Source organism: Thunnus maccoyii, chromosome 21 (genome assembly GCF_910596095.1).
Source record: "Thunnus maccoyii chromosome 21, fThuMac1.1, whole genome shotgun sequence".
Classification (NCBI taxonomy): domain Eukaryota; kingdom Metazoa; phylum Chordata; class Actinopteri; order Scombriformes; family Scombridae; genus Thunnus; species Thunnus maccoyii.
The window spans coordinates 19,815,526-19,840,994 of NC_056553.1; the positions used below are offsets into that span (position 1 = coordinate 19,815,526).

General features: G+C 39.4%; 4 protein-coding genes and 1 non-coding gene across 5 annotated transcripts in view; 2 read left to right on the top strand and 3 right to left on the bottom strand.

Annotated features, from left to right (window-relative positions):
• Positions 1–622: 622 nt before the first annotated feature.
• On the bottom strand, positions 623–7,503 carry zgc:56231 (uncharacterized protein LOC406257 homolog). Its single transcript, XM_042399839.1, has 18 exons — positions 7,166–7,503; positions 6,868–6,963; positions 6,628–6,747; positions 6,223–6,361; positions 5,938–6,122; positions 5,701–5,794; positions 5,351–5,527; positions 5,141–5,252; positions 5,005–5,067; positions 4,286–4,432; positions 3,861–4,026; positions 3,576–3,755; positions 3,229–3,368; positions 2,868–3,033; positions 2,010–2,130; positions 1,565–1,635; positions 1,344–1,463; positions 623–1,066 (listed from the first exon to the last, which is right to left on the bottom strand). The coding sequence occupies exons 1-18, from the start codon at positions 7,265–7,267 to the stop codon at positions 851–853; spliced, it is 2,415 nt and encodes an 804-aa protein (XP_042255773.1). The 5' UTR covers positions 7,268–7,503; the 3' UTR covers positions 623–850.
• A 1,568-nt stretch (positions 7,504–9,071) lies between these two features.
• On the bottom strand, positions 9,072–11,111 carry rps20 (ribosomal protein S20). The gene is made up of 4 exons (XM_042399840.1): positions 11,005–11,111; positions 9,971–10,070; positions 9,716–9,789; positions 9,072–9,293 (listed from the first exon to the last, which is right to left on the bottom strand). Exons 1-4 carry the CDS (start codon positions 11,005–11,007, stop codon positions 9,111–9,113), a joined length of 360 nt encoding a protein of 119 aa, XP_042255774.1. The 5' UTR covers positions 11,008–11,111; the 3' UTR covers positions 9,072–9,110.
• LOC121888629 lies at positions 9,860–9,927 on the bottom strand. The gene has a single exon (XR_006093295.1). It is a non-coding gene; the product is annotated as a small nucleolar RNA U54 (small nucleolar RNA).
• A 3,084-nt stretch (positions 11,112–14,195) lies between the features above and the next one.
• LOC121887942 (ankyrin repeat and SAM domain-containing protein 6-like) lies at positions 14,196–23,876 on the top strand. Its single transcript, XM_042399115.1, has 18 exons — positions 14,196–14,951; positions 15,823–16,041; positions 16,150–16,351; positions 16,550–16,700; positions 17,717–17,761; positions 17,867–18,071; positions 18,236–18,342; positions 18,884–19,035; positions 19,480–19,717; positions 19,856–19,905; positions 20,056–20,250; positions 20,355–20,517; positions 20,609–20,829; positions 21,128–21,320; positions 21,485–21,552; positions 21,709–21,825; positions 22,144–22,240; positions 22,526–23,876. Exons 1-18 carry the CDS (start codon positions 14,620–14,622, stop codon positions 22,573–22,575), a joined length of 2,805 nt encoding a protein of 934 aa, XP_042255049.1. The 5' UTR covers positions 14,196–14,619; the 3' UTR covers positions 22,576–23,876.
• LOC121887943 overlaps positions 22,534–25,469 on the top strand; it is a 76,776-nt gene continuing 73,840 nt past the window's right edge. Inside the window, exon 1 of the mRNA XM_042399117.1 lies at positions 22,534–22,621. The gene's annotated coding sequence lies outside the window, so the exon portion shown is untranslated. The remainder of the gene's footprint in view (positions 22,622–25,469) is intronic.

The window sequence follows — 25,469 nt, forward strand, 5'->3', positions numbered from 1 at the left end:
ACATACTACATAACAAATATTTCCTTAGCATGTTAGCTCATAGTTTACTAGTTAGTTACTTTGGTTAAGAATTAAGTGATTTTACACTTTTTACTGAGTGTAAAGACTAAAGCAAATTAGTGAATAGTGATGCACTTAAAGTTGTTTGTGGCTTCTTTGTCCTATCAGGGCCTTTTGTGGTTCACTTCCCCTCAGGCTCCAGATAATGGATGGCCTCATTTGACCAGGTTGATAAGATTCAGCATGTACCGGGAATGCATTCCCTGGCGTGACGTTTCTATTGTGAATAAAGCTCCCCATGCACACACACACACACAAATAAAATAAAATAAAAAATACAGTGGCTATGAAATGGCATTCAAATGGTGCTTAGAGGTGAAGGTATTCAAAAATTGGAGGAATGTGCAATAAAAATGTCTACATGACTAGAAGTGTGGCTTCAAGTCTGGATATTAACAATGATGATAGACTAAAGCCTACATTCAAACTCATGAATAGGTTTAAAAAGGGAATCAAGTGAAAGAGGGCTTTGCCGAGAGTCGGGGTTGACCTTTAGTCAAAACCAGTGTGTCCAATAACACCCTTTTGTCCAAGTAAATCTTTTACCAATATAAAGCTTCAGTATGTTTCCATAATTGGATTTTATTAAGAAACAAGCCAAAAACATTTTTAAAAAATACCACAAGAAACACTGAAAAATATAAATAAATAAGTCCCTCTTAGAGTTTCTAGGGAATTGTTAGTTTTAAAAAAGGTACCTGAAAAAGAAACTCTGTCTTTGGGTAGTTTATAGAGATCAAAAGGATCTCTTATCACTGGAGGAGGTGCAGCTGTTAAGATTCTGGGCGTTTCAGTGGTGTGGAGTCCTGACTGATTTCCTGAGTGTTCGGCCAGTAGCACCCTTCCGTGGAGAAGTGACCGCCTCCCTGATGTTGGCGAGCAGGCCTCGCTTGGTCTTAGGCAGCACAGGGGACTTCTGGGAGAGCTTGAGGACTTCTGCCTTCAGTGAGGCAATCTCCCTGTCCTTATCCATATTCTGTTGTAGAATTTCCTCCATAGATTTTTTCTTGGTGGGAGAAAAAAATGAACATTTAAACCATAGTACAAGGTATACAATTATAAATTCCATCCTGATGAAGGTTTCACATTTGCCTGATGTACCTGCATCCAGTCAAACAGCTCAAATTTTATTATTGTTACAGCTACATAAGTAGGATTTGGTAGGTTCAGGTGAGTCCTTTAGTAACATTTAAGGTTTGCATTATTTGCAAGCCATCCCCAAAACCCTGCTCCTGTATCTTATATATGTATTTAAAATACACTCCTACTTTGAATCACCTCACCTGATCGTCAGTCTTCCTCTGCAGAGCCTCCACATCGGCAGATTTCTCCAGGAAGCCATCTCTGACCTTCTGAAGTGTTTCACTAAGATCCATCAGCCTTTTCTCTAGGGACAAAATCAACTAAAGACAAAACATTTGATGTAGACTTGAACAGATGATTACATAACCAGACTGAGACAAAGTTTAACTGGGATACATAATTTACATTTTGTCCTTGTTACCTGTTGTTTGTCCTCACACATCCCCTCTATGACACATTTTTCTCTGTAGAGACGTTTGAATCGATCATCTCCTGATGGGATAAAAAAGCTCAATATTGAAACAAAACGGACAACATACAATACAGCACACTAATAAAATCATATAAAGAGACATATTGAAAATACACAAAATATAAAACATCTAAAATCTAAAGTTTCTAAAATCTAAAAAACAGCATGTACTTTAAAAGCCTCAGTGAACTTACTTTTCAACCACTCAGATTTAAAACGGTTATGTATAGTTCCTCAAAGACGAGGGATGCTGAGCTACAGTATGCTGGACATGTTCCTCTTCTGTTACTGCAGATTCCCACAATGCATATTATCTAGTATAGACTGAAATAACTGAAGTCATGGAAAAGGAGCCTTAGATCTTCTTTTTCTGTATTAAAGACAGTATGCAAACCTGCTATTTCTGACTCTTTCGATGGTTCAGTCTGGCACGACTGGTCCACTGTTGGAACTGCAGACACTCCTCTGGTATCAGATGAGAACTTCTCCAACTCTGACAGCTTACGTCTGAGGGCCTGCAAAGATGGTTACAACAAAATCTGATCATGCATTTATGGTAGGGCCCAACCAATATTGGATATTGGGGGTTGATGCCGATATCAATATTATGGAGTAAAAAAATTCTGTTATCGATATAATGGCCGATAATCTTATATATACAGAATATATACATGAACACATTTTTTGCAATGATCCCTCAAATGTGGTTATCAAACACTTGTGACAAAGCTATGTGATGGAGGCATGATATTTTACAGTTTAACAAACTTTATTGTATAAAATAACATCAGTGCACCGAAACTATAAACTTCACTGGGAATTTAATAATTATAAATAAATATAAAATTGAAAAATGCGGAGAACAAAAAAAACATGTAAATATTAAATTTGAATTAAGAAAAAGTATCAAATATGCATAAAATGCTGCCTATGTGAAAAAAAAAAAAAATCAGCACATATTGGACAACATATACACCGATACCAATATATCTGTGATAAGCCAATATCTGCCAATATCGGCTAACCAATATATCGGTCGGGCTCTAATTTATGGTAACCCAAAAATGTAAGGATTCTGACTGCTTAGTTTGGTGGCATAACATGGGACATCACCAGATACCTATAAAACCAATTTCACTATTTACAGTTCAATAAAATCAGACATTTACATATTTTCCTATAGTTCAACATATGTACATAATGTAAAAAGATTTTGCTGACCTGCTGTTTCACAGCCAGTGAAACAACGTACCTCTACTTTCTCCTGTTCCGCAACAAACTCATCAAGAGGCACGTAGTCGTCTTCTAGATTGTTCATGGCACACTGGTAGGCGTGCTCTTTGATAGCATCCTTGTACATCTCAAAGGTTTTCTCAAGCTTTTCTTCGTAGCTCTCCTTCAGCTTTTCAATCTCTCGACTTAACATTTTAAAGAAAATGAATGTACTCAAGTCTGGTTTACATGGGGAGATTGTTGCTGAAATGAACACTGGCATGAATGCACATATAAAAAAGGTTTATGCAGTCGGTACCAACTTGCCAAACAAAATCACAAGAATTAAAATGCTAAGTGTACAACGTCGTCTTGCAAAAAAATAAATACAAGTAAGATACCTGCGGAGTTCTTCACTCTCCATGAGCTGTTGCAACATGGCATCTCCCATTTCCTTACGAATCTCCATTTCCTGCACAAGGTTTCTTCTTCGCTCAGCCAGTAGTTTTGTTCGAAGGCTTTCAATCATATTCAAGATCTCCTAAGAAAGTAAAACATTTACTGGAGATAACTTCAATCCACACAGTGCATCTTGTAATGGATGAAGGTTAACTGTTCCACAACTACTGTATTGACTAAATAAAAAGGTAAGAGTTGATGACTGTGCTGGTGTCACAGCATGCCAAAGTACATGCTGCATCCCTGATACACATAAAATGTTTAACTGTGACATGTAATGAAGTAGTACACTCTGTGGCATTAAAGACATGTCAGCGTCGTCTTCTTCATCAAGCAGCTCCTCTTCAGACTGGTAGCTTTCCAAGACCTCGTTGTCAATCACCCCGTTCCTCACAAGAGGTTTGCCGTCGCGACCGACCAGACAAGGAGACAGAGACTCCAGAGGCTTGTCTGGGATCACCTGCACCACCTACAGACGGCACAGGTGAGATTTATGGAGCTGCAGGTTTTTTTAAAATAAAAATCCAGCTCACTATGCCGCTTCCCCCTCACACAATTACGTCCTCAGACTAACCTGTTTGGCAACAGCGGAGAATTTCATAACATGGAGAGTCTCGTCGTAGGTGGAGGCACACTGGTTAATGTTGACAATCATTGAAGCTTTTCCTTTGCCGCAGAAAACAGCCTGGAAGAGCTTGGTGAGCTTGCTCTCTCTAAAAGGAATGTAGCTGCTCTTCATTCTGATTAACCGCACGGGAGAAAAAGAGGACTTTAAGAATGCAAAAGCACAAGTTGGAAGGTTTTAGCAATGCAAAAAACATCTAAATCCTCAAAGGTTATTGCTTCCAGATCAGACTGTTATTATGAAGTTTGCTAGTGCCACAGTCAGCATACAGAACTGCTAAGGTCAAACCATGTCAACGTCAACCAAGTCTTGTGTCAAACCCAGACTTTAAGCAGACGGACACAAACCTCTGATACATCTGTAAACAACTGTACCTGTCAGTCTGATTGTTTCGAAGGGCACTGATGCACTTCCCCAGAATGAGCAGGGAGTTGTTAATATTTCCTGCTTCTTTTAGTCTCTCTCCGAATGTCTTTGTTTTGTTGCATCTTTCTGAGCCAGCCAGGTCGCACAGAGAAAACCTGAGGACCATAAACAATTTACAAGTTATTCCCTGTACAGTGTGTGTGTGTGTGTATAAAGTGGTTAGATTGCGTCCAATGAAGACAGAGACATCATTTCTTAATGCATAATTCCTTGATATTTGAAGTAGAACTTAATTAAATTATCAAGATCATATTTTCACTGTCAAATTGTGTCTTGGAGCTCATTTAGCTGCATATTTTAACTGAAAGTGTTGATATAAGCCATCACTGTAAGTTCAGTTCTTCAGTGTTAATACAGTATATTTTAGCACTTGAGTGTTTTTTTAATTCTCAGAGTCATCTAGCACTTGCTGGCTCAGTAGTAGTTGATATTTACAGTCACTTCCCTTCAAATCACAACAGTAAACAGAATATTGATTTGGGCGCTGGTTGGATTTCTTTACTCACTTAACATTTAGATACTGGTGCTATGGTGACCTGCAGCAATTGTCTCAATAATGACTAAAAAGAAAAAAAAAAAAGAAAAAAAAAAGTATGGTGCCATGTGGAAAAACTCTACTAGGTTGGATAAAAACACAACGCATTTAAATATAAATGAAGATACTTACTCTGAGATCCTTTTAACTGTGCTGCCATCAATCTTCAGCAGCTTCATGGTAAATATGCTGTGACTGTAAGGAAAGCAAAGAGTTTTGAAAACAGTAAATGACACCAAGTGAAGAAATGATGAAGAGAAACATTTGCCTTCTGCTGGAGGACTGGTTCATCTTAGTGGCTGCAGCACTTCTGTTTTTGTTTCCGAATTGTAGTAACTTGCAGGCTTCGCCCATGTTCTGGATGTTGATCCACCGGAGATCTGAAATGAATCTCTCAGTTTTAAACCTTGAGCAACATAAAAAAGCTATTGCTGCTATGTTTCTAGCATCTTCACACATGATAAAGTCGTTCTCACACCTTTCACATAAGCATTTCCAGCACCGTCATCACATACTCGAAGGGAAGCGCGTTTCTTGGACTTGGAGCACAGGGAGGGTCCAAGCAGATCATATACACACTCATTGTAGATTTCAAAGAATGCCACCCATAAAGCGAACTGGCTGCTGTCTGTGTCTGTTGGGTCGCTTGCCAACACTAAAAGGAAGAAGAGAGGAAAGGACAAACCCTGCAGTGACACGTTGCACTAATACATTTTCATTGCGTGCCAGAGAAAGTGCCTTCTGGAACAACTTCAAGTTTCTTTTTTCTGTTTAAAATTGCAAGATATATACGGTATATGTTGAATGTGTTGAATTTCTGAGGGCTACCTGTTTGATCGTAGGACGAAGACGAGGATGGGAGACGACTGGTAGAACAGGACAAGGACTCTGAACCACCAGTAGCTCTGAGAGGATCACACTCCTAGAAAGGGGATAAAGAAATACCCATGCTAAGGCATTTAACTGCAGAGACCACCATGGTGTCAATCTTTCAATCATTAAATTATCAGCCATATCTTTTGGCAGATCCTGAGGAAACTCGTGTTGGATATGAAACCATCTCACCTCTTTGAATGAAGCAAAAATGGCAGCCTTAGTGCTTCTCTCCTGCTTGACTTGGTCAGGATCCAGCAACTGCACATCATTCCTGAGGTAGGGTTTCAGGTCCATAACCTCATACAGACGGCCTCCAGTGTACTGAAATGTGGCGTCCAGCACTCGAGGTAGTACCCCCGGCTCTTTTGAAGTTCCTACAACATTTCAAAATATACTTAGCCTGCCAAACAAAACTTCATAGGACTTCTGACATTGACTAAAGCTCATTAAAACGCTGCTGGGTTCCATCCTTACCTTGGATTGTGAAGGTTTTCCCAGCATTGGTTACACCATAGCTGAATATCAGTGCATTCTTCCCATCCAAGAAATCAGACATTTGGCTTTTGACAGTGACTTCAAATAGCTCAGCCTGTGTCGTCTCTGGTCCAAAAATCTACAAGCCACCAGAGAGATTAAGTTTCCAATGCAGTAACAAAAACACTCAAATAGCTCAGCTTGTAGGCTGTGACTTGATCTTTCTCTCAACAAGCAAAGTACATTTTACACTGCAACCATTCTGGCATCATAACATTGCAACACATTTAGTTGGAAATTCATCTATACCTAACTAAAATGGCATGAAAATGTATCCATAATGTTTTAGGAATTCAGGTGTTCAGCCAACAGGTCAACAGTGCTACTATTTCAGGTGTTGCTGACCTGTGAGAAGGAGAATTTGTGGAGTGACATGCCAATGCCCTTCTCACTGCTCTTCATGGTGGCAGAACCTTTTGGCGCATGCAGTGTCACCATCTGGCTGTTTTCAATCACCACACAATCCTGAGCAAAGAAAGAAGAACACTATGTCACTGTGGGTTGTGAAGCAAGTTGAGTTTAGACTTCAATAGAAAAGTAAAAGAGTAGTTTGGACTGGATGATCATCCAGATGCTACACTCTACCTGATCCTCATTGTCAGACAGTTCCTCTTTAGAGAATGGCCTGACTCTGAGGTAAACTCTCATGGTCTGCTGCTCAGCACCGCTTGGCATTTCACTCTAGAAACAAAGAAAAACTTTCAGAACAGAAAACTAACCCTCTGAGCAGGAGAGCTGAGTTTTAGGGTTTATTTTAGTCCTTTAGATCAGTGGCCAAGAAACCTGGACAGGAAATTGCAAAATCTAGCTGAAACTACAAAATGAAAAAGAATCTGAAATGTATTAGTGTTTGATGAAAACAAAAGGGAGAAAAACACATTACCTTCTTGGGTGAAGTGCTGACAGGACCAATACAAGTCAAGTCCATGTCATCAGGCTGCAACTGGACATTTTCTTCTTTGGTTAAATTAATAACGGTACTCATCTTGAGGCCAGAAAGCTCCAAAATGTCTTAATTCATGCACCTAATTCACGTCACGCGCTGGGTAACGTTATGATCAATTCTCTGCACAAATGAAGGTTTGTCAGCTCGTGACTTGCTAATTGACCATTCAAGAGAGATGTTGGCTATGAAATGACATATTTTACCTTTACAACAGCTACATACAACTCTGCTGATTGTCTTCCACTGAAAGTCAAGGGGAAGCTCGTAATCAGTTTTAACTGAAAGCAGGTGTGAAGTCAAGCAAATCCCAAGAAATGACCAACCAGCTTAGAGAGCTCAGTGTATCAAATCACTAACTAAAAGTCATCTCTAGATATCTCAAAGTGATAAATGATCATATTCTGCTTTATCAACCAAGGATCTGTGTTATATACTACAAAGAACGATGATTTTAAGACAGGGAGACCATAACTTTTTTATAAATGGATACCCAGACAGCACAGAGACCTGTTTGCCATTTGTTACTTAACGCTACTATAGCAAAGATATTTCTTGACTATTGTATTGTTGTATTTGTCATTTTTCATGCAAGTGTCAACCTACAGCTCCAAAAGGTGGTGGTGGGGGAATAATTCATTGAAAAGCTGGTTCCACGTTTTTCGGTGTCTTAAAACAAGTTCAGCTGAAGCTAATAAGATGCTTCAGCTGTCTCTTAGACAAATAAAGAGTGTATCTACCAAAGTTAGTCATTTTTTAACAAGATTCCCTCTTTGCATTATCATCTCTCTGCTGCATCTCAGCAAGGAAACACTGTGAAAAGGGAATTTTCACTAAAAGCTTTATTTTGACTAACTCAGAATGCTAACGCCTTATATTATATGCTTCAGCTTAACTTTGGAACATTTTTTTGCATATAATGGGGACTGTGGGTTTTGTCCCCCGTCCCTTGAATTGAAATCACTATAGGAACAGATCTTCATGGCCAACTGGAGATGAGGAACAATGACAGCAACCAATAACTCTTTTTCAATGTTGATATGAGCATCTGATTTTTGTTTGTAGACAGACTCAGAAAAATGTGAACCTCTCATTCAATGTCTGTAGCTCATTATTTTTATCCAAGCATGAAATAAACTAGTATCAGTTACCGTCAGAGAAAAATCCTGACTCCCTCTGATACAACAACCTGCTATACCACTGCTTTCACTGGTGTTTTATAAGGATCTTAAATTTACATCTATTGTCTGGACAATAAATGTTTGTCTGCAGGTTTTACCTTTCTAACAGGGTGACCTGGTTGTGTAAAAGGTTCCAAGAATGGGGGTGTTCTTCTAAATGGGGTTCCAAATTTTCTCCACTTTGGACAAATACAGATAAAAAGGCTGTTAAAGCTAAAAATGTTAAATGTGCAATGGGCTTTTCTGTTATATCCTTAAATTGGCAATTTTTTCCTGAGTCTGACCAAATTTATGTAATAGACGTAGTTTATCATAAATAATGGTGATATATCTTAGACTGGATTTCCATATTAGGGGTTAACAGGATGAATACATTTGGATCCCACTGCTTGATTATCACCTGTTCTGATTATGGGATAAACCTATTTAAAAGTACACTATTGCATTAGACTGAAGCCTAAGCTTTAATCAGTAACCCACTGGTGACTGAGAATCTGAGTGAAGTACATATGATGTTCATTCCTTCTTCTGCCTGCAAGTTCAGTTCCATTTCAGGGTGTCAGTTTGTTTATGGTAAATTTCCACATCTGTTCCACACACTCCCTTTAGAGACACTCCTTACACTGTCAGAATATACATCATTCAACAACACCACCACACAACAGTTTCCTTATTTATTCCTTTATTGTCTCATCTGCATTTGTTTATGCGTCTGCGATGGTAACTTCAACCTCTACACCTGGTTCGATGCTGATAGAGGTGATCTGCTTGACGATTTCAGATGGGCTGTGAAGATCAATCAGACGCTTGTGGATCCTCATCTGGAAGCGATCCCAGGTCTTGGAACCCTCACCACAGGGAGTCTTTCTGGTGGTGATGCGCAGAGTCTGGAGGGAACCAGAGGGAACATATTTTAGCTTGAGCTAATTAAAGACACGAATTCATAAAACCCCATCTACTTTTCCCCCCCATCTCCACACTGCACTACTATGTTCATATGCACTACTTAACACTTATGGCAGAAACACAGATGGTTAATATAAAGTGTATTTGGTGTAAAACAGCCCATGTATCTTGGTGTGCATGTATTAGTTTTATCCAAATATATTTCACTCTGTGCATCACAAACATTCCATTTCTGCTGGAAAGGAAGAAACTTTACTATAGTTTCAGTATAAAGTCCCTTCTCATGACCACTTAAGACACTTTCACTCAAAATCCGTGGTGGATGTCTGTCCATAAACTACCACATCAAACCCATTATGTCTGACATCCACATAAAAATGTAGGTCAAATACAACTCCTGTACCTTGGTAGGCATGCGGACTGGTCCCTTCACCTTCAGGTTCTTCTCCTTAGCCCCACGGATCAAATCTGCGCAGACTGAGAATAATAAAAGACAAAGCTTAGTAAGATATGAGCAATCAGCAATCAATTTGTTGTGCTTTTAAAGCCATGGCTCAGAATAGCGTATAACGTAGTCAGTGTTCATCACTTTGGAATTTTTATCCTCATTGCTCAGGTCTTCATGTCATTTTTAAACAAATATCTTGAACTTAATTACCTTTCTCCAGAGATTTGACGTTGCGGCTGGTGAGGGTGATGCGGATGCGGTGAATGGCCACCTCAGTCTCAACAGGTGCCTTGCCAGTGTCCTTTAAAGCCTGCATTTGTGGGAAATCAGAATCATCTTTATTAGCCACATGTGTTTACACAGACACACAAATCAAAATAGTGATATCAGACATATTACACAAAATTGACATAACATTCACCACAATTGACATCACCTTCCTGCATCAATATATGGTTTACTATGAGATTGGCTACTCAAAACAGGTTAAGTAACATAAATGCAGACTAATCTTCATAAGTTGCGTTATTACATTTACATATTCAGGCTACTCTCATTATCCGTCCAACTGGTTTATCCTGGAAGCCCAGAAGAACCTAAACGCAACACCACGTGGAGCGCTTGATGCAGATTTTTATGGAAAATACTTATACTATATACTTATAGCATTAATATACTTAAGTAGAGAATTACATGCGTGTAAAACACTAGAATTATTTTACAGCGACTGTTATTACACTTTAATTGTAAGTTAGCTTATTCCACGCATCAGTTTCTCCACTAAACATTCACAAACAGCCCAAAAAACCACCACATGAGCCGGTTACTTGTCTACGATAACGTTATATTAGTCTGAACTCGCTGGTTTAGGCCGCCCAACCCTAACTCCTATAATGAACAGAAACACTTGTTTCTACTTAACTACACTTAACTAAGTCACTTTAAATGAACACATGATCGTGGGAGCTGTGATCTAATAGCTTTAAGTTAAGAATGTCTTTAAAAGTCGGAAAGATGTTGTGTCGTGTACTGACAGGTCTGATAACTTGCCAAATAAACACAAAATTATTGGACAATCAGGTTTGTGGCGGGACGTCCACTTCAAAGCTAACAGCTACATTAGCTGTCCGCGCTAGCTCCCACACTCCGTAACATTTCTGTGTCAAATAAGGCTAAATAGTAATCAAATCATTGGCAGAAAGGTTTCGTTAAGGCAGTCACAGCTTTATTGAAACAGCACATACCATTGTGAATATTCCTGACCGACTTATTCGGGAGAAATTCAAGCGAACAGCGGTGAGTCAGGAACAGCGTGGTTAGCTCTTCACGGAAAGGCCGGACAGCGGCCCGCTTCCTGTTAATATACTGCTTCTTCTTCTTTGGTGTTTCAGGCGTAGATATCACCCACAGCGCCATCTAGTGGTCTCGATTCACTATTGTTTAGGATTGAATGTAGTTTTTCACTGGAAACACTAGAGAGGTACTTGGGGTAGTAAGCGCTGTTATTACCACCAGTGTCAAGTTTTTGTTTGTTCTTTATTTATAGCAACCGTCACTTACAGCATATGACACTAAGACAATAACAGCAAACATCATAAGGAAACAAGGATAACATAACAGGCATGGCTTCACTTTCAATTGGTTGATACATTCAATATGGTAACAGGACAAAGGTTTAAAAGTAAGAATAATAAAAATGAATACAAATAATATATTTTTTAAAAGGTTACAGAAAAGATAGGCAATAAAATCAGATTTCAGTTGGATAGAATCAAAATACTTTCTAAATTCAAACATGAAAAGTTCAAACAATTGGCGAGACCTCGAGAACTTCTATTGAACTTTCTGGTTGTTTCTGATTTGTGTTTTCATATTTCATTACATCCTTGGCTTTCAGCTTGATTGAATGGCTGGTTTGAGTGTCAAAATAATCCTTCTCCAGAATCCTGCATTCATACAATAGATGTTTAGTTGTGTCTTCTTCATTTCCACAAAAATCACATTTGTTATTGATATCCACAAATCAATCAAGTCGAGTCAAACCCACTGACTCAATAACATGACACATACAAATCCGGTGAGAACCTTAACAAATACATTTGAAAAATAATGAGATTATTATCTGTATGTCTCCCCTCTATGATAAGAAGGCAATGAACAATACAATTGTGGGGGTTTTATTGTTGTTGTTGTTGTTGTTGCTTGTGTCATTTTCGTTGCTATTGGTTTATTGTGTCAGTCTTGAGGTCAGAGTAGTTTTCAGAGCACAAACTATTAATACAATTTAACAATACTCAGGAGCAGACTTTACCATCAGGCAAGGTATGCAACTGCCTTGGGCCCCCAACTAAAAGGGCAGATAGATTTATGTTGTTTAGAAATGAAAAGTGTTGAATTATGTTACTATTTTAAGTCATTGTACCTGAAAGAACTTTCAAAAGGCCCCCAAAGCACATAGAAAATATGCACCTGTATATTTCTACATCAGAGGAAAACATTGCGCCACTACAGACAGATGTTACTGGTTAGTATGCAGATTCAGATTTTTCTCACAAAATATAACAACTAAAATATGATGACTTATTATTCATTAAACTATCCAGCATTATATAAAATAGTTAGAATCAAAAGCTCCTCCTTGAACAGACGTTAAGTAAATTGCAGTACATTCTGCTGATAATACCCCTTAATACCAGAATTGATACATACCAGAAAAGTAATGATAAGCTTTAAGACTCATCTCTTTTCTTGAGCCTTTTAATATTCATCATGAAGACATGAATGGTCACATTCTGTATTTCTTTATTTATTTATGCTCTATCTATATTAATTATTTGTTCTCTGTGCAGTGCTGTTGTGTTTTTTAGGATTTAAATCCCTTTTTTTATTTATTCTATTCTACACTTTTATTACTTTTCTCCTTGAATCTTATAACTTTGTCTGTGTTTTCATTTGATTGTATTTCTCAGTCTCTGTAAAGCACTTTGGTCAACTTTGTTTTTAAATGTGCTCTATAAAAAAAGAATGCACAGCTGTAGTTCGTCTCTATGACCACTAGATGGCAGTGAACACTCATGATACTAAAGTACACTGACTGACGTCAACATCAGCGAAACAATAACATATTTTTAGAACAGGCTTAAAAACCTTTTTATTTAGGGAGGTTTTTTCATCTTAACTTGTATTTTCTTGATGTTATATATTTATAATGCTGTAGAACTTTGAGATTCACTGCGAATGAAAAGTACAGTACGAATTAAATGCATATTATTAATATTAGTAGTAGTAGTAGTAGTAGTAGTAGTAGTAGTATTAATGATTACTCTGCAAATATTGAAAACATAAGCATAAATGTTAGTACTTACATGACAGTTAACATCAAAGTAAAGTAAAAATCAATACTTTTATTATTATTATTATTATTATTATTATTATTATTATTATTATTATTATTATTATTATTATTATTATTTCTGTATTCATATTTTTATTATCTTTTACTTTTATTCATTTATTATTTATTCATTTATTTTTCATGTAAGTTTGTATGTTGCTTAGGCAGGTGGGGATGGGTGGCGACAAGGGAGGGCGGAGTTCCTGTTTGTTTGATGTTGAAAACTTCAGGTGACATGCATATCGACATACCTGTCGATCAAGATTGAAGAATCATTTATTTGAGGACTGCAATGGAAATAAGTCTTCAGTCTTTATTGTGTTGTCATCCTCTGTGATTTTTAATGTATGTAATGACTGCAGTGCAGTGTTTTTAATCATCTAATAAATTCATTCATTCATTTAAGATTTAAGATGTTTATTGTCACTCCGGTTATACAAGTACAATTGTGCAAAATACTTTGACTGAGTGGCTCCATTAGAGAAAAAACAATAAATAAATATATATAAAAGGACATATACAATATAATAAGGTACGGAAGAGGATTAGGGCCATATGTGAAAAATTTATTTGAGGTCTTCTGACTTTAATCTCAGAACTCAAATACATTTTTTACATGTGGCCCTTATCCTCCTCCGTCATAACCACTGGTCGTAACAAAATATAAAAATCAATATATGTATTTGAAAAAATATATAAAAAGGTGGAATTAAGGCATAATCTCTATCATTGTTTTCTCATGGTTCAATCTACAATCATCAATGAATTGTTAACTAAAAAAACTTTAAAAAAAAAAAAAAAAAAAAAGTAAACTCAATGTCACGTCACTTTCAAGTTATTTGTTTTAACTGAATCATACTGTGAGTTCCACATTTTTGTTATGTTCGGCGCGGTCGTGTCTAGATGATAACCTTAGATTTGCGAAAGATCTCGCGAGAGTGATCATTTGAATTCAAACCATGATCTTTCCCTAACCCTAACCAAGTGTTTTTGTGCCTAAACCTAACCAGACCATAAACACAACATTGGCACACCATAAAACATAATTATGTTGTGCAACACGCACAATGAAGGAGCAACGCGTAGAAATCTCGCGAGAGAAATCTAGGGTTACCTTACAGACACGACGTTAGGTACTTTTATGTTGAAGGATTAAAGCGGAAGTCGTGTGGTGTGATGTAACTTGTCAGATTCCTAAACAAGTAACGGAACCGGGCACAAAGTTGTTTTCTCTAAACCCAATAACTTATGGCTGACGCGCTGTGATTGGAAACGATTCGTTGTGTGTTGTGTTTGAGAGGAAGATGAGTTAGTGTAACTTTACCTGGACGCCAAACTTTATTTCAGTGTGCGTCATGACTTCAAACACAGGCCGACTGACAGAGGGACAGTCCTGGACCGTTACCATCCATGAAACTAACTGAAGATAAATGGAGACGGAATAACACTTCATAACACGGAGGACATGAATTTCGGTGTCCCCGCTAGTTCGCTGCTGCTGCTCCGTGCCTGCGATGAGGGGGATTATGAAACGGCCCGGAGCATCCTGGAGCCCGGAGCCCCGAAGGAGTCCGGGCGGCAGAGCAGGCTGCGGTCAGAAGCGGGGTCGGAGTGCACCTCCGCCGCGGACATGTTGTCTCTGGTGCCGGTGGACTGCACGGACGAGGAGGGCAACACCGCCCTGCAGTTTGCCTCGGCCAGCGGGCATGAAAACCTGGTGCGGTGTTTGCTACGAAAGGGGGCCTCGGTGGACAGCCGCAACAACTACGGCTGGACCCCGCTGATGCAGGCTGCAAGGTGGGGCTGCGGGCTGGAGCTCAATGCACCCGTGTCCGAAAGTCTCACCAAACTTTATTCAAAAATCTGGACATTTCACTTGTAGCTTCATGTAGTAGATGATAAACTCCTCTAAATTACAGTTTAGGAATTTTCAGAAGTCCTTCTTCAGTTCGGCGAATAGAAACACAAGTATCAGTAAAAAAAAAATAACTCACTGTAATTAGATTGTCTGTTATTAATACGAACCTTTTCTACCATAAAACTGAATGGCAATGTTATAATTGCAGTGGGAACTGTGGCTTCTTGACTGTCACATCTTTTATCTGGATTTTATGCAGCCGTATATGTGTGAAAACAAAATAAATAAGTAAATAAATAAATACAACCGTGGCACTATTTTGAAAGTTACTTTTTAAATTAAAAAAAGAAGTTATATTTGGTGGATTATCACAACACAGAAGTCTTGAATGTTAAGTGTACAAAGCAAGGGCCTGATAAATTGACAGATGTTTGCATGGAGTTTGGTGTAGCAACATGTATGTACTGAAATTCTGTTCATATTTATAGGCTTTTATAATCTATAGGGGTTTTTCTGACTTTATGGGTATAATTAGTTATTTTTTAGGCAGGTTAATTGGCTTGCATTTACGGCTTCGAATTTGACAAGCTGGATTTAAAATATTCCATAATTCTCATAAGAACTTGACTTAACATTGATTGAAATGCACACATTTGATGTACTTGCTTCCAGATTTCCCTCCCAACCCTCTGAGAATTGAGTCAGCTTAGAGAAGAGGACCCTGTTGCATTTGTAACAAAAGTGTGATGACCTGGATAGTATAAGTCCTGCTCGCTCTTTAATTTTCTGTGTCTCTAACTCTCCACTTAGGTTCGGTCACCTGACTGTTGCCCACATACTCCTAGAGAATGGGGCCGAGATTAACGGACGAAACAGGCTGGGTGCAAGTGTCCTGACTATGGCTGCTCGTGGGGGACACACCCATGTAGTGAAACTACTCCTGGAGAGCGGGGCATACGTCGATGACTACGATCATCTGGCTGTTGCTGCAGAGGCCGTCTCCAATGGCAACAACAACAACAGCTGCAGGTTTGAGCATTAGACTAAAACAAAATTAAACTGAGAAAAAAAAATTAGTAAAATCTTAAAGTCAAGGACTGGCCTTAATATCTTTGGCTCTGTCCCTTCTCTCCACAGCGCGGCTGGTTTTGGAGGTGGTGAAGGTTGTGCAGGAGGAGGTGGCGGCAGAGAATTCATGGACATCACAGCCCTGATGGTGGCGTCTCAGCACGGCCACGAGGCTGCGGTGCGCCTGCTGCTAGAGTGGGGCTCTGATGTCAACTTTTCCCAGAAGACCACTGGCTGGGGACCACTGATGGTGGCCACCCTCAGTGGGAAGGTGAATGATGGATGGATGGTTGGATAGATTGGACCTAAAATACATTTTGGGTACTGTAGGTGTCATGTGGATGTGGCATATGTATAGCATGTACATTTACAAGTTTGTTTAAAACACAGCTGCAGCACAAATGTATGTGTTCTTCTTTGTTGTGAGTTTCTGAAGCAGCTGACAAATTAAATTATGTGTGTTTTGAAGGTGGCTGTGGCTCAGCAGCTGGTGGAGCGGGGAGCTGACCCAGACCGGGTCAATGTACTGTCCAAGACGGCTTTTGAGCTAGCCATGCAGCTAAAACAGAGAGACGTCAAGGCTTATCTTGACTCCATCACTACTGTCCGACCACAGACAGGTTGGTCATCTTTCTCTGTCTTAAATACAGATTTGCTTTATTAGCATGATCATGATACACTGGTCTGCATTCATTAAGTAGGTTGTACAAGGTTTACAATGAAAGCATAATAAACTGAATGTAAGAAAAAAAAGACAACAAATGGTTCAGACATTACTAAACTACAGTGTAAACAATATGCAACTGCCATATACACAATATACTTGAATGAAAGAAAAACTAATTGTCGCAGAATTGAATAATATCTACTGTATATGTTTTATATGATGAGATGCATATTAATTATTGGATGTAATAATAATAATGATTAGAACCATAGATGAAAGGAGATCAGATAAAGACAGGAAACAGATTTTGAAGGAAGCTCTGCTTACTGGTGTGTTTGTGTGTGTGTTGTCACAACTAGAATCTAGTCTTTCACTGCAATTAACACCAGTGTGAGAGTGAAACCAACAGGGGTGGTCCCCAGACACACTCAGCTTCTTTGATCTATGATGAGTCTTCTCACCAGGAGTTCAGGATTCACTTCATTTAAAAGCTCTGACTGTGAAATTAATAACACATAAATCTGTAACCAGAGCTCACTTGTGCCTATATTGTGTGACACTTGCTATTAATGTTTAAGATGAATCAGACTCTTTTATGGCTGATCAGGCAGTGATTTGTTATCCCATTTTTTGGATACTGGTCTGAAATGTAGGTAAAACAGAATTTTGTGTACAAACAGAAAATCACTTTTTCACACTGTACAGATGTTTCAGCTCCACCATAATGTTTTTACTTCTCACTTTCTTCTTTCTTTCTCTTTGTTCAAGCTCATTTTTATTTTTGTGAGAGCAAACTCCGCAGTGATTAGTATTTATGTACATAGCCCCCCCCCCTACACACACACACACACACACACACACGCACACACACTGACTGATAGTGCTGAGCTATGTGGATTCTGGCCAAGTAGGACTGTTGTTTCAGAGGATATCAGAACTCTTTCCTCAGCCTGGCTTGTTTCTTCACAGACGACGAGAGAAGAAGACCAGATGTGTTCAGTGCCCTCAAGTTGGGTGAGTTATATTAAATACTTCCAGAAAAAGCAGAAATAAAAGAACATTTTTGTTGTTTTGTGTTAATAAGATTTAATTGTAATGTCTGTGTTTATGGTGATTTAGGGAATTCCCAGCTAGTCAAAGAGATCTTGGAGGAGGATCCCACTCAGGTGAATTCATCCAATCAGGAGGGAGCGTCACCTCTCATGATGGCAGCAGTGAGCGGTCAGTTAGAGGTGGTGCAGCTGATGGTGGAGAAGAACGCTGACATAGACAAACAAGACGGTGTCCACGGTTGGACCGCTTTAATGCAGGCCACCTATCATGGGTGAGTTGATGTTGATTTCATTGGTTTTCAGTTCAAAACACAAATAAAATGAAAAAAATATGGAATATGAGGAAATCTCGTTTGCACGTTATGCAGTCATACAGTATTTAGGCAGACATAATCAATCCTTTTCTACTTTTTTTTCTTTCTTTTCCTCCTTATAGTAATAAAGATATTGTCAAGTACCTGTTGAGTCAAGGGGCTGATGTCAACCTGCGAGCTAAGAACGGATACACAGCCTTTGATTTGGTCATGCTGCTAAACGACCCAGGTAACCTCACAATCATCACTCTGTTTTACAGCACTTTGGGGAAATTTGGACAGACTGAAGAAACAGTTCCTTCCTAGTTAAGTTGCAGGATGTTACAAATGTAGTAGAAATCCACCATTTGAAAATAGTAATAATTCTGCGAGATATTTGTCTTTTATAGAGGAATCATCTTAAGACTTTGACCCAGGATAGTGGAGGTACTAGTGATTTTGAAATATTGACCAATGAAATTTTAGAAGCATATTTAAAAAACTACAACAACATCTTTCCACATAAGTCATTACATATTGCATTATTATGTATTCTTCTATCTTTGTAATATATTATTAGAGATGTCTGCCAAACTTAAATTTATTCTCCAAATCATCATATTCTCACAAAGGAATAATATTCTAATGAAGGAATGACTCATTAGCCTTTTATGTTCTAACAACTATCAGACAGTAGCACTTAACAGTCTATGCTATCACGTTTCCACAATGTCCTTTTACTCATTGAATCCTTATTTTTTTCCCCTGGTGTCTGCTGTGGATTTGGTCAGACACTGAGTTGGTGCGTCTGTTAGCGTCAGTGTGTATGCAAGTAGATAAGGATAAGTCCAAGCGCCGTGGCAGAACTTCACTGACGCGCTCCAAAAGCCGACACTCCCTCAACAACGTCCCTGTGCCACCTGACGACAAAGGAGGCCTTAAGGTACGATAGAAGTCTCACAGCTGTCCGTTTATTTTTCTAAATGATTACACATTACATCATGTGATTACAGTCAATTTAAAATGCCCTTTTCTCTTGTTTTTATCTTGTATTTTTATATCAAAGTCCAGTTACTTTAATATCCTGAACAATCCCAACTGCCGTCTGTCTTTTTAAGAGTAAATTGAATTTATTTAGTACACATACACACAAACACACATTACCTGAGGCTGTAAAATGATTACTGCTTGAGTTCTGCTCTTGTTTAGTGTCGTATTGATCAATTATTTATATATTATTTAATTAAACTGTAATAAAATTTTAACATATTGCTGATTTAATGGTGGAATGAGTGGATGATATAAACATTTGCAGTAAAAAAATCCTACTGTATCATTAAAACTCTTCCCGATGACGCTGACATGTTTGACTCCGACCCTGCTGCAGTCCTGGTGGAGCAGGATGTCTAATCGATTCCGGCGGCTCAAGTTGACTCACACTCTGAGACACGGCCTTTCCTCCAATCGCCTGGCTCCGTTTCCAGACGATGCTGAACCTTCCTTGGACGCCACAATGAAGGCAAATATGAAGCCCGCTGGAGCGTCTAACGGGGCGCTGGCACCAACCCCTGCCTTGGGAGGGAATGACATCAGCACTGCCTGGGCAGTTAAGAGCAAAGATACTGGTGAGCCAAAGAGTAGCTGAGAGTTTAGCAAAGGCAAAAACTAGAGAATAAAATTTCAACCTAAAAAAGGGAGAAACCCACATATATTTTAGCATATATGTGGAGGAAAATGTAAATGATGTTGGTTCCCTTTTCCAGGTCTTTGCAGGACATCTTCAGAAAAGGAGGACTTTCTAATAACCACAATGGTAACAAGCCTTGAGTCTTTATGTTTGTGTAACAACCTTTTATTTTATACATAACTTTTATTATATGTTTCAGACTCTGGTTATTGTACTTTATAACTACCATTAGTAGTAGTTGTTGTGTTGTGACACTGTCTTTTCCATCTCCTCCAGCTTAGAAGTGGTGCCCCCCTGACCCGGTTGCCCAATGACAAGCTGAAAGCAGTGATCCCTCCCTTCCTCCCTCCGTCCAACTTTGAACCGTGGAACTCAGACCGTTCGCGCCTCCTCAGGGAGGGAAAGAGTGAAGCGCCCCGCCTCCCTATGCCACCCCAGAGGAAGCTAAACAGCAGTGGAAACTCAGATATTGTGAGTTTTTGTGTGTGACAGGGAGGGAATGTTTGTGCTGTCTCTAACAGTTTGTATGTCTTTCATCGTTCATATCTTATCTTTCTCTCTCCTTTATTCATCAGACGTCTATCAGTCGTGTGGTTAGCAGGTCCATTAAGTTTCCCAGCATCCCCAAGGGGCCCTCCTCCTCCTCTCCGTCCAACTCTGGTCACTACCACTCCCCCCACTCCTCCGGAGGCTCCAATGGAGTCGCAGGACTCAACCGGGACTCTCACAACCGTTCAGGTTCACACATATACTGACAAACACAAATTACATATTTGTATTATAAAGTACCTGCAACACAATGTGTATTCTTTCCTCTTGCTTCCACCAGGGGGCAGTGCAGACAGTGTTCTCTCCCAGATAGCAGCCCAAAGGAAGAGAGCAGCGGGCCTGATAGACGTGAAGGCTCAAGCTCCAGAGAAACAGCACAGCCAGACACAGAGCCCACCTCCACTTCCAGCCTCAGCACCTGGCCTGCCGCTGCCTGACATCAGCCTCCCTGATATCCACTCCCACCCCAGCCTGGTGGCCTCCGACATCCACTCGAGACGGGTCTGTGTTCTGTTTCCCTTCTGTCATTACTTTGGTAAAATGTGTAAAGTTAAGAAAGTGGCCCTATATACCATTACTATAGCGAGAACAGTGGGAAGTGGGTGTTAAACAAATACTGGTACATTTTTATGGAAGGCAGGTTTTTCCTAAGCAAAGTAAGTGTGATGGGAACAGATTTGAGTTGAAGAAAGAATTTAGTGTTAAAGTTGAATGTTAGAGATTTTTTTATAAAAACTTCCAATGAGATGCCTTTTTATGTCAGTGAACAGGTGCTTATGTCCGTCTGCATTTCTTGTAGAAGATAGAGTTGAATAAGAGACCTCAGTCAGGGAATTCCTCCACCTCCAAGAGCACGTCGCCCACTCTAACCCCATCTCCTTCCCCAACGCCCAAGCCTCCTGCTGGGGCAGGAGACTCTCTGTCTTCAGCCTCGTCCCATCCTCGCTCCAAGAGCAGTGGTGGCTCCAGTAGTGGAACCATCACAGATGAAGGTAATACAACACTGAATCCCGGGGTTAAATGAAAATAATTAACATATGAAATCCACACAAATTAAAATCTATTTGTAAGCACAGTGGCCATGGGTGTCAAGTTTTAGCACTTTCTCTTAAGTCATACTGTATGTTTTTGTCTTTAATTTTTTATTTTTTTTTAGATGAGCTGTCAAGTATCTTGAAGAAACTGTCGCTTGAGAAATACCAGCCCATATTTGAAGAACAGGAGGTATTCTTTATTTTGTGCCAATAGTGATTCCAAAGCATTTGACTGCATCACTGACCTGCAGTACCTGAAAGGACTGGACAGTTGCTGTTACAATAAACACATAAAATTGCATATGTTTAAGAGATTTGAATCTGTTTTGCTTTTTACTTCCTCTAGGTGGACATGGAGGCATTCCTCACTCTGACAGATGGAGACCTGAAGGAGCTGGGCATTAAAACAGACGGACCCAGACAACAGATCTTGGCTGCCATATCAGAGCTCAATGCTGGGAAGGTGCATTTGGTTCAACATATATGGTTTTGCATTTCATCTTCTAGTGCTGTGTTTCCAGTGCTCTCTGGCCTTAATTTATAGTCTTTCCGATTCCAGTTTTCCACAGTACAACCCAACACTATATTATAATAAATTGTTAACATTATGAGCCAGCAGAGATAGGCAGAATTACTTTGAACGAGGATGGAAATTGTTAAAGAAGAACAGCTGTACAGTGGATACATATGAGAGGGACACGATATGTGAAAGTATAACAAGAGCATCATCTTTGCCTGAAAATATTGCTGGTGTATAACGAACGTTTTTGGCTGTCATCAGGGCCGAGAAAGGCAGATCCTTCAAGAGACCATCCATAACTTCCAGTCTTCCTTCGGTAGCAGTGCTAGTAACCCAAGACAACCAGGACAACCACGCTGTAAGTGTCCAATGTTAAAGGAATAGTCCAACATTTTGGGAAATACACTTATTCTTTATTTTTTACCTTTGGACTGAGCCATGCTAGCTGTCTCCCCGTGTTTCCAGTCCTTTTGCTAAGCTAAGCTAACCGACTGATGGCTCATCTAACTCTCAACAATTAAATGTCATTCCCAAATGTTGAAGTATTTTAAAACTGGAACTCTAATGGAGAAATTGAAGAAAGTACATCCAAAGACAACATCATAATCTGTCTCCTACCTCTTTTTTCTCTGCTCTTCATCAGCTCCAACTAGTTGGATGAGACACCAGGTTCGTTCCTCCAACAAGAGGTAACCCAGCAGCGCTGATGAGCACCACCTTTCCAGGAAGTACACCAAAGGTACTTAAAATAAGAGTAAAATGCCAGTGACCTGTAGCCAAGGCACAAATAAAATGTCTTCTGGACACCAGTGTCCCAGACCACTAGAGGTGTTGGTGCAAGAGGACGCTGCAGCAAAACGACCAACCAGGCCCTGATAAACCGCCTGTATAGGACCCTCCAGGACAACACCGCATAAAAGTGTTCCTCTTATGGATCCTAAAGCAAGGGAGGGTGTCACAGAGCTGGCTGAGTCCAGTCCCCTGCTGCTATTTTACACGTGATGTGCGGCAAACGATGTTTTTTTTGCCATAGTGATGATGCAGTTGCCATATCTACTGCTACAGAGTGGATAAAAGAGCAGGAAGTAGCGAAAGACAATAAGATCAAATACACAGCACAGGGAGAGTGAGAGAGAAAAAAAGAGATTTTTTATTTTAACGGAATGAATGCAAAATAATGTAAATGTGTTGCAAGAGAGAGATTATGAATATAACATGAATAAAGTAGCCAGAGAGACTGTGACTGAGACTTAAAAGCAGTTGTAAGGACTAAAAGGCTGCACTGATGAGGAAAGCAAACAGAGGAAGAGAAAGGAACATTAGCTAAGCAGCATCCAGTCTACTGGACTGCCTTTACTAGTGTGTTTGTCTTGAATTTATGGACCACTATGTAAACAGATGATTTCTAGTCAGGACTGTGCTGACATGAATAAATAAACATGATGATGATGCAATAAGTAAATGTTTTTTTTAACCGTTTAATATCTTACTGGATTTGAGATGAAAAGACGTTGGCAAAAACATTTCAGGAGCATTTTATGAGCAGTATAAATTTTGTTTGAAAGAGGTGCATTGAGCAATAGTTTCCACTGGGCCTGTTCTGTGTTTTCCCATCTGGCTCCACCATTAAATGGCCCGTCTGCATGCAGACAGAGGGAGCGCTACATCATTCCCAAATATCAGTTGCTTGTAATCCATGTCTTAAATTCAGAGCATGAGCAGTGTTCAGGATGTATCAGGATCTGTTAAATATGATATTTGAACTATAAATCATCAACACTGAGATCATGTCCTGTTTTGGCTGTATCTGCATGTTGTGTACTGTGTGTGAGAAAACATGTAAAAAATTAAAATATGTGCCTAGAATTAAATACTGCAGGATGAAGTAAGCTGAATACAAATTGCATTCAGTGGTGCCCACTTTTAATAGTTGGAAAACAAGTTTCAGATCCAGGTTTGCTGTGTGTATAAACAAATAAACCTTCTGTGCCGTCTATGAGACCGTCTTCCTTCCACAAGATGGCAGTGACCTTCTATTGATGCAATAAATTACCAGAGTGACGCCGACCCGCTGCATTGTTGTACTCCACAGATCCTGGTCTGTGACGTGTTTGTTTGTGTTTATCCTCATGAGCTCTCAGACTGAAGTCTCTCCTGCAGCTGTAGTAGTCACATTAAAACCAACAGGAAATAGTGTAGCTGTCTTAATTATCAGCCAAGGAGGTGTAAAGGCTTTGTCTAAGAGCTCATAAGAAGCTTTCTACAACTGAAAAAGCCCTCAGATGGTGTTTTAATTCATATAAACTACTGGAAATTTGTTTCTGACATGGTTCTTCCACAAAAAAATGTAAAATCCAGAATTTAGGACGATACAAATATTTCAAATTTCAAAAGTTTAACTGCTCTCTTCTTCACTGGTAAATCTATTCTCAAGTGTATGTGCAACGGAGGCTTCAAGTTTCCACATCACACTTGTGTAAGTTACATTTTGGACCGCTAGTTGTGATGTCACAAAATCATGCTCGTAAGTACACGTCTTAAACTCAGATTTATTGGTCGGCACACAGAAACTTTCCCCCTTTCAGCAGATGAATGCGAAAACAGCCTACTAGTGTCAAACTGCACATACATCATTCTGCACAGTGAAGCTCAAACATCCAGGTGAAGGAATAAGAAGCAAAACATGTTTGAGTGGACTTTAAGGAAAATCAGTGTTTAGTAGATACATCATTGTCCATTTTTGGTTGTGAAACACACACAATCTGACCTGATTGAAATCAAGATTTTTACGGTTTTTCAGTAGCGAACGACCTGTCAAATATTTGTGTTTTGTTTTTTTTAAAGCTTCTGCCACTACGTGAACGCGACCAGCTGATAAATATGTTGGTTTAAAACGACAAACTCTTCAAATCTCTCAACCTAAAGTTCAAAACATCCCCAAACATGACCAAATAGCAACACACTGGCGTTGCTCAAATCATTATTGATGACCTGGATATAGACTGGCCCGACAGGCAGGCGACAGGGATCCTGTACGATTTAATGAAAAGCATCACTCAGCGTAGGAAAGCTCTCCTCTCCGGGGTTGCGGCAGATCGAGCGCTCTGATGTACAGTCATCATGTGTGAGCTGTATGGAGAGAGAGAGAGAGAGAGAGACAAACTAGAAGGGAGAAAAATACATTTGGAATATATTAACATCGCTGTGGCATGTGGGCAGCAAATGGAGTGACTCATTTAATTTCCTCCCAATTGTTTTCACTCACATAAGGTTTTGATTGGATTGAATAACATTTAATAATATTATTTGTAGCTGTCAATACAGTAGTCCTGCGGTAGTAAGGAACAACGGACGTAGATCACGGTCGCATGCCGTTCACGAAATTAGAAATGTAGATTGTGATGAGAAATCAGACTTTTCTAAGAGAAGATGAAAAATCTAATAACTTTTTATCAAAATAGCAAAATAGAAACCATCTTCTCTTTTCACGAGGCTCTTAAATGTAATTCTTGCTGACTGGATTTTTAAACTACCCTGGTGAGATCCCGGCAGCCTTAGCCAAGATGTCTGCCTCATACTCTGAAAGT

Bases quoted from the DNA above. Each gene is read 5' to 3' on its own strand.
- zgc:56231 (XM_042399839.1), bottom strand. From the start codon at position 7,267: ATGAGTACCGTTATTAATTTAACCAAAGAAGAAAATGTCCAGTTGCAG. The intron at 5,528-5,700 runs GTAGCCCTCAGA...TCTTCCTTTTAG, and splicing joins TTCGTCCTACGATCAAACAG to TGTTGGCAAGCGACCCAACA. The intron at 1,464-1,564 runs GTAACAAGGACA...TTTTGTCTTTAG, and splicing joins TGTGTGAGGACAAACAACAG to TTGATTTTGTCCCTAGAGAA.
- rps20 (XM_042399840.1), bottom strand. The intron at 9,790-9,970 runs GTAATTAAGTTC...TATTATTCTCAG, and splicing joins CGTCAAATCTCTGGAGAAAG to TCTGCGCAGATTTGATCCGT. The intron at 9,294-9,715 runs GTACAGGAGTTG...GGTTCCCTCCAG, and splicing joins CAGTCCGCATGCCTACCAAG to ACTCTGCGCATCACCACCAG.
- LOC121887942 (XM_042399115.1), top strand. From the start codon at position 14,620: ATGAATTTCGGTGTCCCCGCTAGTTCGCTGCTGCTGCTCCGTGCCTGC. The intron at 16,042-16,149 runs GTTTGAGCATTA...TTCTCTCCACAG, and splicing joins AACAACAACAACAGCTGCAG to CGCGGCTGGTTTTGGAGGTG. The intron at 20,518-20,608 runs GTTCACACATAT...TGCTTCCACCAG, and splicing joins GGACTCTCACAACCGTTCAG to GGGGCAGTGCAGACAGTGTT.